The sequence below is a fragment of the Nanorana parkeri genome, unplaced genomic scaffold (genome assembly GCF_000935625.1).
Source record: "Nanorana parkeri isolate BGI_ZX_2015 unplaced genomic scaffold, ASM93562v1 scaffold689, whole genome shotgun sequence".
In the NCBI taxonomy this organism is placed as follows: Eukaryota; Metazoa; Chordata; class Amphibia; order Anura; family Dicroglossidae; genus Nanorana; species Nanorana parkeri.
This window is the reverse complement of record NW_017306957.1, coordinates 164659-179785: the sequence shown is the minus strand read 5'-3', so window position 1 is coordinate 179785 and position 15127 is coordinate 164659. Positions and strand designations below refer to the sequence as shown.

General features: G+C 39.7%; 1 protein-coding gene across 1 annotated transcript; it reads right to left on the bottom strand.

Annotated features, from left to right (window-relative positions):
• Positions 1 to 954: 954 nt before the first annotated feature.
• On the bottom strand, positions 955 to 14177 carry LOC108792835. The gene is made up of 7 exons (XM_018563707.1): positions 14111 to 14177; positions 13641 to 13745; positions 11939 to 12460; positions 8717 to 8896; positions 3368 to 4150; positions 1969 to 2146; positions 955 to 973 (listed from the first exon to the last, which is right to left on the bottom strand). Exons 1-7 carry the CDS (start codon positions 14115 to 14117, stop codon positions 955 to 957), a joined length of 1794 nt encoding a protein of 597 aa, XP_018419209.1. The 5' UTR covers positions 14118 to 14177.
• Between the last annotated feature and the right edge of the window lie 950 nt (positions 14178 to 15127).

Here is a 15127-nt window from a genome sequence, read left to right as displayed (position 1 = left end):
ATATAGCATAGGTTGAACTGGATGGACCTTTGTCCTTATTCAACACTGGGAACAAGTGGGCAACTGACAAAAAAACATTTGAATGCAGGGTTGTGATGCAGTTAACATGTTGGTCCTTAGGTTATTGTCTTGGCAAAGCTGTACTGGTAACTATTTTCTACAGTATCTGCTATTTATAATCCATGCACAAAAATGTATCAAAAAATAACTTTTACCATTTAATTGGGCTATTTCCATGGAGGCATCTGAGCTTTCCTGCAAGACTTCCTCTGTGAAAGTCTGACAAAGAGATTGAAAGCAATTTGTCCATTACCTTCAAGAAGGTCTTCATCAGAAGGAGGGCACTGCTTGGTTTTCTGCATTAGCTGCGTCTTTTCTAATGCTTTAATTCGTTTCAAAACTTTAGATGCTGTTTGACATGGTTGATATTCATCACAGCAATTTTTATGGTATTTCCACAACCTCTCTCTCACCGACTGGGCATATAGCATTGCCTGATGTTGCTCATTTCTGGCCTTTTGCCTTTGGCTGACATTTGAAGGCCCAGGTTGTTCATCAGCAAAGTCTGGACAGTCAGCAAGGTAGTCAGTATGCATCCATTGGCTTTGGCCAACTGATGAAATGCTGCAGACATCATCGGTGAGGTTTGAACATTCTCCTTGCATGTCTTTCCTAAAACAGCCTCCACTTATGTCTTCTGTTTTGTCTATCTTACGCCCTTTATGCACATCAATAGGTCTTTTGGATTGTAGTTCAGTTTTTGGTTGAAAACATATTGAATAGTCTTCTGAATCATAAAATGAGGTCCATGTTTTTGATTTCTTGCCAAATGCCTTCGAAATTTCTAATTTGCTAAGTGGGCCATCTTTTTCTTGTGATGAGGTATCTTCTTTCACTGCACCTTCTACAATATGGGTTTCATTTACCATTGTTCCTATCAGTTCAATGTGTGTTTCAAAGTATCTGACTAGACCTAAAACAGAACAAAAATAATATGATAGGTTTTCAAAGCTTGTTAAAAAATAGGATTTTAGTACTGATCTTAAAATCCATTTCTTGTGGTTCATTGAGGGACACAGGAATTCAGAGACTGTTGGGTTATACTACCATCTACAGGAGGATTTGGACACTGGCAGTCAAAATAGTTGGGGCCAGCACAGTATAACCCTTCCTCCTGCCAGAGCGCTTTAGCTTTGCTGAAAAGTAGCACCAAGAGCGTGAACTTGAACACAGAGAGGAGGGCCTTTGTCCATCAGTGAACTACAAGAAATGGATTTATATGGTAAGTATAAAAATCCAATTTTCTTTAGTATTCATTGAGGGACACAGGAATTCGGAGACTGTTGGAATGTCCAAACGCAGTCCAACTTTGGGGTAGGCAAAAGCAACAACACACTAACCTACCCATAAAACAAAACTGGGGACTGCCTGCAGGACCTTATGCCCACAATTGCTATCAGTAGGGGCCTGATCATCCATCTGGTAAAACTTAGAGAACGCATGAACAGAAGACCAGATGGCAGCTTTAAAAATCTTGATACCAAAACACTCAAGCAGCACTCACAGGTCTAGTAGAGTGCACCCTAACACGAAAGAGTGGAACCCAGTCCTTGAGACCATTAGCCTTAATGGTTTGTCTGAGCCACAGAGAAATGGTGGAATGAGCAGCAGTTTTCCCTTTATGGGGACATTTAAGGATGACAGAGAGTCAGTCTTTCTGATGGAAGAAGCAGTTGTGAGGTAGACACACCCAGCACAAACTACATCCAGGCAATGGAGGGAGAACTGTGAGATTTCTGGAATCCTTCCACCACAGGTACTGGTACAATGAACCCCTGCTCCTGAAAACCTGCAAAGACTGCACAGAGGTATGCTAATATGTGCAGTGACAGGTATTTTTTGGAAGACATGAACCAAGGCAGGGGCTGAAAACAGAATTCTAGCTTGTAATTCCTCGTAACCACCTACCGTATCCAAGCATCTGGGGTGTTGGCTGATTTAATGTCCACGAAGGCTAACAGATGTACCCTCACTTTGGAAAGTGGGAGCACCTCCTTATGCTGAAGGTTCATCTGATGGTTTGAGGAATTTGGAAGTCCAAGGTGGGGGGTGGACAGAGTCCAGGCTTGGTCTTGGAGGTTGAGGCCTAAGAGAAGGAATAGATTTTCTTCTGCTGTGGCAGATAGGTACTCTTGCCCCCAGTAACATCCTTAAAAAGGGTGTCCAGGGCAGCTCCAAAGAGATGCTGTTCCTCATGAAGCATGTGAGGAAGACACTTTTTTCGTGCAGTTGCTGCAGCCGAACACTTTCACTACAGAATCCTCCACATGTTTATTTACAGGAGGTTTATAGGGTAAATGATACAGGAGACATCTAACAACTAACAACTACCCAAAGGTCACATTCCAGGTTGGCTGGCAATCCTCCAGCAGGGCCTGGGTACAGCCTCCAAAGCTATAGCCTTTACAGAGAAAATGCAGATCCGAGGAGATGTGTATAAGATCCAGCTCAAGCAGTTTGTAGAGGAATCGTAATTGAAGGAAAAATAATGTTAGACTATGCTACACAGAGCAGAGAAAAGATGTCCTTCTTCCTGAACATTAGCACAAAAAAAAGTTATACTGGGCTGGCCAAAATTATTTTGTTTACTAATGTCCAAATCCTGGGTGGCAGTAAAACCCAATAGTCTCTGAATTCCTGAGCTTCTTAATGAACGTGAAAAAGAAAGATTTACTTTTTCATTCAACTTTATTCTTTAACCTGTAACTGCACTATCCTTAAGAAAACTCCAGCAATGCTGCAGATTCATACATTTCTCTGTTCTCTGAATTTTGTATGACGCAACCTTTCCTGTGACGACTTTGGCAAATCTCAGTTCTTATGAGGAAAGCAAACTTGTGAGAAAATCAGTGAACTAATCACAGAAGCAAAAAAATTGGACTGCTGGGGCACTCAGTACACCAATGGTGTACATAATGCTTCCAGCTTGCCACACTGTCACAACTATGCTCTGAGGACTATATTAGCAGACCCCTAAATACAGTGCTGTCCCCCACTAACACACACTACAACTTATTTTCCTCCTAAGTGTTGTCTCCAGATTTTGCACCGAGACATATTCAGATACATATTAAAAAGATATTCTGCTACATGATGTAGTCTGTGGAGAAAACGACGATAAGAGGAAAATAGGTTGACAGATTAGAAAGGAGGGACATTTTATTTTTTTGGCAGTGGCTGCAAATTGACATTAAAAGGTACCTGTAAATGTTTTATTTATGCTATTTGTGGATAAGGAATTTTTCCTTTAAACAACATGCAGGAAGCACATGGTAACACCAAGCAGTCAATCATTCTGAGAACCTACCTGTTTCATGCTTACAATCCTCCTGAGATTTCTCAGATGCTTTTTGGTCGATCTCATCATCCTTGTTCAATTTTAGTTCAAGACTGTAGCATTTGTCTGCAGGAAATATACTTGCAGTATTTCCACTCATGATGCCTGTCATTTCACAAGTTTGTTCTGTTGCTTCTAGATGAGCGGGATCTTTGTCGGGAATTATTGCTAGGTCTGAATGGACTTTTGCGGTGGTCAGCCATTTAGGCTTGAAGCTTACTTCGGTTGTGGCTTGATGAACAGAATTCTCTGTGGGAGATGCTGTAATATCTCGGTGGACCTTTGTGGTTGTTGGACATATAGGCTCCTCGGCCTTCAGAATAGTGCCTCTGGAAGACTTGTCAGCACACGGGAGCAAAATTGGAGCACTTAAACATTTGGAAATACCTTTGCTTTTGGATTTATCAGCCCTGAGTCCAGGATACACAGACCTATCCAACTTATCATCTGTATTATGGTTTCCACAATGGAAAGGTTGATGGCTTAGTACTAAATTGCTCCCAGGATTTTCAATATCTCTGTCTTTTAAATCATGTTCATGCAAAAGACCAACTGGCCTGTTGTCTGATGTATCTTCTGGGTGGTTTTCAGATATTTGATTGTGGTTGTCTGGTGACATCCCATGGCCTTCCTCCTTTTCCATTGAGCTTTGTAAATTACACTTAGAGTCAGCCATATTTGTCACTTTGTTCTTACATTGGCTTCTAAAGAAACAGATGATCATCCACATACTCAGGGAAAAGAACAGACCACCTGTAAGAGGAGCAAAAATATAAAAGGATAATTAACCACAAAGGCACAGAATTGTCCATCAAAACGGCTGGGAAAACCTTTTCAAACTGGATATTATACGTTGAATGATACAGAAAAAAAGGACTAGCTTAATTAGAGGGAAACCTGAGCAATTGTAATGACCACCTAAAGAATAATACAACCTCATATAGGGCTAGTTTTCAAAACATTATAGGTTGCTTCTTTGAACAGAAGAACATGAGAGAACTAAAGAAGCTGCCTTTGACCTTTTCTTTTAAAGCTGCAAGCTCTAGACAACAGCCACAGAGCAGGTGCCTATAAAACAAAGTTACCAATAGCAGCTCTGATATTTACATAGTGACAGGTTGAAATGCAACAATCTGTTTCCATAAACACAGAAAGCCATATGCAAATACGATGCCACCGACACCCATCAAATTCATACAGAGAAAGCAGCAAAAAGTTGTGGGAGAAACATTTACTTAAAATGGCTTAAAGGCATATAATTTAAGGCTTGGCATATACATATATCCATTTTAATCTTTAATATATATGTTTTGTTTTTATGAAACCTCTTAGTGAACTTTGAAGTGTTTTCATCCCTCCCTTTCCTAGAAATTAAGGTGTGTGTGTGTGTGTGTGTGTGTGTGTGTGTGTGTTTGTAATATCGCGATATGATATCATAATTTGAGCCCAGTGGTTAATAGTGATAGGTGATTTGCACCTGGAGTTTAAAATGTATTTCCATGACAAAAGGAGCTAGGAAATGTTTATGACTTTACCACAGCTGTAGCAAAATCTCATCAGGCCACTTATTCCATGGCAGGTGACTTGTATCTTAAACAAAAGGATTAACAGTTGTGGAAAGAACCCATAGCATTACATAGCAGGTATATTTAAAATTTACAATATTAAGTTACTTAAACATTGGCTTTATTTCAAATTAAATGTTAAATTGTATAACACATTTTTTGTAAAACATTGTTATTATTGCATGCATATCTTGAGCATAATAATGTACACTGCATGTAACACTTATCAGTCAAATGGAACATCCACAATAATATCTGGAACTGAAGATCACATATCCTAAGACATATACAAAGTTCAATATGCATATAATATTGATTCGCACCTTATAATAATGCTAAAGTGAAGCTATTTTTACTTTTAATGCTGTTCCCCATTCAAAAAAATATAATTTAAGCAAACCAGACAAAATTGAATATGAAGATTTTTGTGCTTCCAAAGATTTGTGATCATTTAGGAAATTGTTTGCTGAACCCTTGAAAATGCTATAGAACTTCCATTAGTCTTAGTCTTCACTTAACGGATTACTATGTAATACACAGTTACATAGTATTTGGGGTTGAATAAAGACATACGTCCATCAAGTCCAACCCATATAGGTCCACGCATCATCTCATTCTTAGGGATACTTGTATCCCTGAATATTACGGTGGAGCGGTAATATAGTTACGGTGGAGCGGTTTAATATAGTGGAGCATACAAAATTTAAAACATCTTCAGTAAAATAAAGTTGAAAAATGATTCCTACTTACAGATGTTTCCACTGCCTAAGAATTTAAAGATCCTAAACTCAGAAGTTGAATCTTAAAAATGCATTTAAGTACCTTAAAAGAGAACTATGAGGTAACCTTTTTATCCCCATAGTTCTCTTTAGAGTCACGCAAGGACATATACGAACCTCCTCCCGTGACCCAAAGCTCAGTATACCGCGAGCTACAGCTCGCGGTATACTGAGACCGCCGCAGCCGGGACGGATTCCGACATTACTGTCGAGATCCACCCAGCTGCGTAATTGACAGCTGGCTCTGCCTATCTAGAGGCAGAGCCAGCTGTGCCCCCCCTCTCTCCCATCTGTTCCTCCAGTCAGCGCTGGATGATCAGAGAGGGGAGGGGGGAATCCCTGCAGGGAGTGGTGACTGACAGTCACCACTCTCTGCAGGGAGATGATCGGGAAGTGAGCAAGGGACGGTATGTGTTCATTCGCTGTAGTTTATGCTAACTGCCTATTTATTGTAAGGGCACACAGATCTTTACTAAAAACTTAAGGGAAACATGTGTAAGTTAGTCATCTGAAAAAACAAAACTGCATCAAAATATTTGACTTGCCAATATCCTTGAGGATGCAGATCTGCTAAAATAGACTCTCCAACCATTATACATCATTATTTGGTTTAGTAATATATGTGGCAGTTGATCCAGGTTTGGGAATTTTGGTAGCCATAACTTGCAATGAGGATCTCAGAGATTTAAGAGGCCAGGATATGATTCATCTTGCCAACAACCATTTAAAACTGAACTATGAGGTTTTGGAAGAGCTGGTCTTTAATATATATTTTTAATAAATTCTCTATCCAGAGTGATTGCAATATTTGGTTGTTTATGAAAACAGGAAGAGTCTGATAAAACAGCAGACTATATTTAGTAAAAATACTTATTCAATGCTACACTATAAAGGAAAGCCTGGGAAAAAAACAGAAATTTAGATGCCACAGAGAAACTAAAACAGGAATTGTAAGCTATTCCCTTTCCCTTTAGGAGTGCGGAGAAGTTCGACTTGAACCTCTCTGGTGTGTTTGCCTCCATCGATCACGCGTCCAACGTCCATGATTTTCTACTACTTCATGTAAGAGATCAATAAAGTGATACTCATTGTTCTCCAGTAATTTATCATCATCTGGTGTCCTCCTCAAATCAGATTGTACTTCTGACTCTTGACTGTTAAGATCCTCCCTCTGAACTTCAGAACCCAGACTGACAACTTTGTTTCCAGAAGTTTGTTTTCCCTGGCTTGACCTCTGGCCGACTTTACTGGGTGAGGTGGTGTGCCATTGTCCTCCTTGACTCTTAGGTTCTCTATTGTTTCTCTTTTCTGTATGTCTACCTGGTGTAACAGTCTTGGTGTTTTTTATTAAAACATTTTCATTTGTACCTGGAAGAAAAGTGGTCTTGGCGTTACCATCATATTTTTGGAGCTGGGTTTTCTTGGATGTGTAGCTTGCAATATGGGATTTACCGGGTCTGGGGGAGATATTGAGAGTTTTTAAAAAGCTCACATAGGAATCACTGGTGTCCTCCTTACACTGAAGGAGTTCATTAGGCCACGTGAAAGTCCTTTTTAAGAGCCGTGGCTTTAACAGATTACCTGTGTCTTTTTTCATAGGACTGGATACTGAAGATTTTTCAGGGGCAGTTCTCACACATAAGTAGACCAATGGTTCTTGAACATCTTGGACCATGACAGATGTGGGATGGTGGTCTTCATGCTCTGCTGGTCTAAGCGCTACTACTGCCGTTTTGGTAGAAGCAACTTCAGAAGATGATGAATGTACATTGACAGAATGTTTGACGACACCAGTTAGCGCTTCACTGAGCAGCACTGATTCTGATGCTGGTGACCAGTTAACACTGCAACTTTGCAGTCTATTGTAATACCATAACTCCATGCTGCCTTTGGAGAATTCATCAGCGTTACCGATTTTTTTCACTATGACATCTGGGTTTTTACCAAGTTGTAATTTGTTCATTTTTTTCACATCTTCCTTTACCTTTTCTTGGTGGAAACTGCCGTGAAGAAGGATGGCCGATGCAGATTTAGCTCTTCCCAAGGTTGCCCTTTTCTGCTCTGGTAAGTTTTTGAAGGCCATCCTGCCACACACACCACTTGTCACCAACACCAAGTCACCAGAAGTAACTGTTCTTTGCTCTATGGCTTCCTCCTCTCCCACTGTCCTTTTATCTGGTCGCACTTGTTTTTGATCTTGCTTTTTCTTCCAAGCAAGGAAGATCAGCAAAATGAACAACAAAATTGCTGCAACAAAATAAATAATATATTTTTGGAATAAAAGTTACAAATTCACAAAGAGCACAAACTTCAGTTATTGCATGATAAAATGTTATTTTAGGTAGTAAACACACTTTTGACAAATTTGATGCAATTATTTTAAACAAACAATTAAATAAGGCAAATAGGAGAGGCTGTCACCATTGCTGGCCACCTCTAGGCCAGTCCTGAAACACTTTACATTTTGTGGATAAACAAAAGAAGATCCAGCTACGTATCGATCGCACTCATGCGTTCCAAAACCTTATATTATCTAGTACATGTATGTATGTATTATTACATATGTAATAATCAAACTACCCTAAACAAAGATACTTTAGTAAAAGCCTAAGCTTAAATGGATGCTCTGTCCCCTACGAACTTTCAAAAAGGCCCTTAGATCTATAAACTTAGGAAAAGTAAAACTGATTGATCTGTCAATCTCTATTAGGGCCTGTGTTGGCAGGTTTTGGGAAAGTGTCTATAGACAAAGGCATGCTCTTGAAATCAGTTTAAGAACCTTCTGAGATCATTCAGAAGCCATTCATAATTGCAATTTGCCTGCAACTGACCACCTTTTTAACTGTATTTGACCCGCTTAAAGCCGCTTTTGGATTCCTATAGACTTGTATGGGGGTAGAAGCAGTTCTAATGAAAACAAAAGCCCGTCGACACAACAATGACACAATCAGTCTCTGCAGCGAGAATGCACTCACCTAACACTACAAACAGGGCTGGTAATACAATTTGATGAAAAACCGTTGATGAAGAAGGTGATAAAACAGTTGAAGAACAATTCACTTCCGATACATTCCACACAATCACACCGTTGAGGTCTGGTGGATAGTGACAAGTCACCAAAGTGGAGTCATTCAATTTGGAAGCATTGACCAATTCTGGAACACAAAGTAGAACATTGTCAGACAATGAGATAAACATTGAATTAAAAGTCCACTTCTGTATTATAGCGATTTAATTCAGCCAATATATGTAATAACGGTATTTAGTATATGGATTCCCCTTACTTTTTTGTACCTTTATGTTTTACTTTACATTATGTGATGCTCATACTGACCAGCAAATATGACATGGGCGGGCATAAACTGTAACGCTATCATAAAAAAAAAAAAAAAATTAAATCACCCTTCTCATAACCTAAAGGATTGCCACACACCAGCATTTCCTTAGACTATCAGTTAGCTCACTGATTCTCACTAAACATAAATGTTTGGTGGAGCTGAATGTTAACATCTTGACAATGAGGGGGGGAAGGTTTGGAAGAAAATGATCAGTGCTACTACTAATGATTGAGAAAGGTTTTCTAAATTGCCCGATCAGCTCATATCACACCACACCGACAACTAGAGGAAGATTGAGCAACTCTCACCTTTTGCCTACAACTATGTCATTATATCTCTGAAATGTTGGCATCAACAAAGCAAAACAATATGATGGAGAGATCTTATCCTCAACAGATATTAGTAGCAAGTGATCATTTGAGTCCACTGGTCTCTACCATTACCTGACATCATTTTGGCCAAACTGCTCCAGAGTTAGAAAGACAGGAATTTTAACTCACCATAACATTCATTTTTCTTCATGTTGTTTGAATGACACAAGATTCAGAGACATTTGAATAATACTGCTACCTACAGGAGAATTTGGACACTGGCAAACAAAAAAACGGTGACTAGCTTGATATAACCCCTCCCACTCTCAGCATGCTTCAGTTTTGTAATAAAGTAATGTTGAGAGCAGGACCGTAAACACAGAGGCATGAGCTGTGTCCCGGATCAGACTAAGATGCTCCAGGTGAGTCGGCATCAATGTAGATTTCTGAAGTTTCAGGATCCACGCAAACCTTTGAGTTTGAACTGTCCATGACACATTGTTGGTCAGGATCTGTGCTAACTGTTTCTTTAACACAAGGTTGTGCAGATATCCCACAATGGTGATGCTCTTGGAGTATAACAAGACAAACACAAGGTCTAAAGCTTGGTAAATAAATGAGGTGCAAACGACAGACTGATTGGCAGGGTTATTAACTGGAGGTGCTTCTTACACACAGCAAAGTAAAGAAATGGATGTAGTGCTGGTAAAACTAGGGACATGCCAGTACAAATCCATGATGTCAATAGAGGCCAGAAAGTATCCCTGATGAAGGAAGGCTATGACAGACTTTGTGGATTCCATCTTGAACTTTTGGAACCAAATAAGAACATTCAGGGATTTGAGATCCAAGATGGGGTGAAAGGCTAACATCATGGTCATGGCAGATTGCAATGGTGGGCCTGCCAGGGAAAACAGCCATTTTTCTATAGGATGCTTAAATACTGGCGCATCCTTTGAAAAGGGATTGTCAGAGCTTTATTAAGATGGGACACTGCTGGATAAAGTGTGAGAACAGCTCACTTCTTCATAAAAGCCGCATCAAATGAGTACTGGACTGCATAACATTTTAAAGGTGTAAACAGTTTATCAGGGTTTTCCAGTCAGTGTGCAGAATGTCTCTTAGGGTCTCTCAGGGGCCCTAGACCAGAGCTGCACTAATAAAAGATACAGGCTGCACCTCCATCCCCAAGTTGGCACGCATCATGGTAATAAGAGCTGAAATTGTCTCTCTAAGCCTGGGGATTATGGTGGCTGCCTGCGACTCTTCAGGAACAACCTTATCCAGATGGGATTTTTGAGACTCATCAAATACAGTCCCCACCACCAAAGGCTTAGAGGCCACCAAGACTGCAGGCAAATCAGATAATGATTCTGTAGGGGAAGGCACTGTTAGTTTCTGTGGTCCGAGTCAGAAACTAACATTGCAATTTGGCCCATAAAAACCTGCAGTAAAATATTCCTGGGTTAAACCTGAGAAAGGAGCCACACTGATGGAGCCAAGAAAAACTTTGGATTGTAAGAAATTAAGAAGGGGGCAGTGTTCCAGGCTTTTGGTATCAGGTCCTTGAGACTGAAGGCTGCCCCTGAACCTATAGTAGACCTAGTGCACGCGCTTGACAATCCACCTAGTGATACAGCACTCAATTCCTAAGCATTTCAACCCTTTGCAAAAAAAAGGGGATAATAATAGCACCCAATGGTTCTAATAAATATGCTCAGGCCACATGCCCTACTTATAAATGAGTCTTCAAGAGACTTCACGCCAGCGGCTGTGCCATGGCTCTGGACCTGGAAAGAGTTCTGCGGCTAAGTAGTATATGGATGTTTCCCCTGCACTCCTTACAGCGGTTTGACCTAAACAACCGTGGTGCTCACGGTGATAGTCACGGATGGCGATGTGTAAATCAAACTTGTAGATGATGAAGATCACCAGCACCCCAGTATTAGCATTTAATCCTTGTGCTCATTTATTGGAATGAAACATCACAAACGTGATATAGCCAACGTTTCCGTGCCACGCAGGGTCCCTTCATCAGCGCAACATAGTGCAGCTAACTAAAACAGTTCACTGAGGTCTGGAAAGCGCTAAACACAGATCCCATTGCCCAAAGGTTAGTCAGTGCCCAGGCCCAGTTAAAGCCTCCTAAGCTGTTGCTGAGGATATGTCGTTCTGGATATCTGCAAAAGAAACCAGCTCAAGCGGTGCATACAGAAGTCTTGACTGAAGAAAAAATATTCCTGAGAAAGAAAAAGTATTCTTGAAAGAAAAAATGTCTAGTAAAAATAGTTATTATTTTCTCTCGTCTTTCCACCTGAAACGCTAAAAAAAAAACCTGAAGCATGCTGGGAGTGGGAGGGGTTATACCAGGTTGATCACTGTTTTTTGTTTGCCAGTGTCTAAATCCTCCTGTAGGTGTCAGTATAACCTGATTGTCCCTGAAACCTGTGTCCCTCAAGTGAAAAAGAAATAGCCGATTGGACTTTTTACAAAGCTGACTTATACTGGGATTAAACAGAAGTTATCTATATTTGACATATTTACCTACCTTGCAAAAACAGAATTAAATCCTTCTGCCCACAGGAGCAATTCCATGGATTCCCGTGCAATCTCAAAGTGGCGTTCAAGGAAGAAAACCCTTTGCGCTCAAGCGATGAAATCTTATTGTATGACAAATCCAGAGAGGACAGTTTACTCAGGGTGGCAAAGCTTTTACTTTCAATTCTGCTAATTTGATTCCTGCTAAGATTTAGAACCTTCAAACCAGAATATTCCTCCAGCATCCCTGGACCCAACTGGTGAATCAAATTTCCAGCCAAGTTGAGCTGCTCCAAGACTGTGGGATCACGAAACCAAGAGGGCAATACAGTAGTCAGCCTGTTATTCTGAAGCTCAAGAGTGATAAGTGATGAGAAGTGCTCAAAGGCTCCTGATTCAATGGTGTAAATTCTACTTCCTGTGAGCGTTAGGGTAACAACAGACTTCAAGTTTGGACTGGAAAACACTGAAGAATTGACCAAGCCAACTTCTCTTTCTTCAAATATAAGGGTCTTGGTGCCTTCACTGTAATCTGTTAGTAATAAACAGGGTGTTGAGGTTTAGGCAGAGCTTACGTAATCTAAATAAATAGGTGCATAAGAAAGGAAAAAAAAGACAACATGGGTTTTAACCATTCCGAACTCCCTCTCAAACAAAGTCTTAGCTATAGATATACCTTAATGCTGCAGCCTTCCCCTCACATTGTGGAAAATGTTATATTATGGGTTCAACTGCAACTAGAAGGAGCGGGAATAATATATAACAGGGAGATCTTATTGCTGAAATAGTGATGAAATCTTAATGCTGAACGACTAATCCCTTAGTCTGGTGCACAAAAACGTTCCTATCATTTTCTAAGATAGACAAATGGAAGTTGGAGCTGCAACACTATTTATGAACTTCAGGTGGTGAGTTATTGGACACTTCTATGCTATAGCTGAAATCATTGTTGACATAGCAACTATTCAGCTACAAAAATGTATTGACCCTTGCAGTTAGGCTACCCCCACACTGTAAGGGTTAAAGGAGAATTATGGGGAGAGTGAAAAACACTCATCTTCATAATTCAAGCCGACCTGTGAAAATATAAAAAAAGACAGGCAGTGAGAAGCATTTATGACAGACGTGACATACAGAGTCACTTCTGCCATCAAAAGTCTGACTGTCAATGGTTCTTTCAAATAGGAGTATACGTCAGCTTTAACTAGCAGAAATATCTTGTCAGGCAATATAATAAAAAGTAATCTTTGGTAATGCAAGGGGAAAAAAATGACTTTGAAATTGAATTACACACTTCACTATAAATACCCAGTTTTCCTTGCACAATTGGTTGATTGAAGTAAATACAGCTTTACATTATTTCCTAAGGGCTCACTGAACATTCACGCTATTTCTATAGTAGATCAACCCTATTGGCTCTTTAGCAGTTGTAGCACTACATGTTCTATGCATATCCCAAAGTCGCTAGGGCTTGCTTGGCGCAGATTGTTCAGATGCAAAATTTTTACAAATCACTGGAAAGGCCATTTAATTGTTTTTGTTCTGGTAATTTTTTCCCCAATAGAATAATTTGACTAAAGATTCAGAGAAAAAAAAGATAAGTACACATCACTATTGGATGTATTCAATGAAACTGGAAGAAGGTATCTGTGTTACTGTGTTTTACCTACGGTAAATCAATCAGTGCATCACAATGTTTAATTCAGACTTACCTTTCTGAAAAGACTTGCAGTAATATACTCGGTCTGCATCGGATCCAGTACAGGTGGCTGCATTGTCATTTACCATTGCCAAGAGCATTACAAGTCCAAAAAAGGCTGCAAAAGTGGTTCACAATGTTATAGAAACCATGACACATACACTTACAAATGTAAAGGCAAGACAGAGAGATGTAAGATGATTAGCTACAGACATTCATATTGATTTTGCTAAACCTGCTATAATATCAGATCTAAAAAAAATGATGCATTTTTCGATCCCTTTTTTTTAAATTATTTAAATGAAACACACAAATTATAATTATTTTTCTTTCCAATAAAAACTTTCACACAATATATTTCTTTAAGATTTTTGAATGGAATTTTGATCACATGGCCAGGCAGACAGACACATCACTAAGGTTTTCTATATACAGTACTCACATTTGAAATGATATATAATAATTTGCTATATAGCATCATACCTTTCATCTCCGCAATGTGTGTATGATGGGAGCACACAGATAAATGGAAGCTCCAGGACTCGGCTACAGAGTAAGTTCTGCTAAACAAAGACAAGTCAGGACCCGTAATCAGAAAACGGACAGAAATTCTCCCACACAGTTTCCTAGGGTGACCGTTAGAGTCAGAAGGATGCATGGGCAATCGAGCATTACAATGTTAGTCATTTGTTAAGCATCCATATTAACCAGTGCCAGCGTCTCCCAGGAGGAGAATACATTTCTATACTCTGAAAAGATCTGGCCACTTGGCAATCAAGACATTGATAAGACAATACAAGCAGTGCAAATTTTTTTTTCAGGTTTTGTTCCGTTTCATGTTAATTTTCTGTTAACAAATAAAAGACATAAAAAATAATGTAATAATGAAGGGCAAAGCACAAGTACCAACCTAAGCAATCTTCACTTATCTGATAATGTGTGTGGTTGTTGGGGGTTACAACACAACATAACAAGAACACACAGGAAAAGGGATGTCAATGCATATCTAGAAACCTGCATATGTCTACAGCCTGATCAAAACATTCCTCTGCAGCGGAACCCTAGTATATGATCAAACACTTCCATTTATGAAAGGTCTGTAATATAATTAGGTGTTTGTCAGTCCATGGGTGGTGTAGGCATCCTGTGGAGGAAGATGTGAGCGGCTATTAGGGACATTTAAGTCGGAGTGCTTTATAGCATGGAAGAGACAGGCAGCCAATAGTAGTAAGCACTAATGATGCAAAGATATGCCATGGATTCCAGTACTTGTCATCTTTTGTAAATTAGTCCTGAGGAACAGGCTGAGACTGAGCTGGTACTGGGAATTCAGAGTTCTAAATTGCTTCAGAGTTCTAAATTGCTTTATCTATATCCATTCCTAAGTACATTAAATTATGACTGAAAATTGGCACTCTTCATTCCCTTGCCATCAAATTCCATTAAATGATGTTGTTACCCAGCAGACTCTTAAAGTGACACTAAACTCAGGAGTTAAAG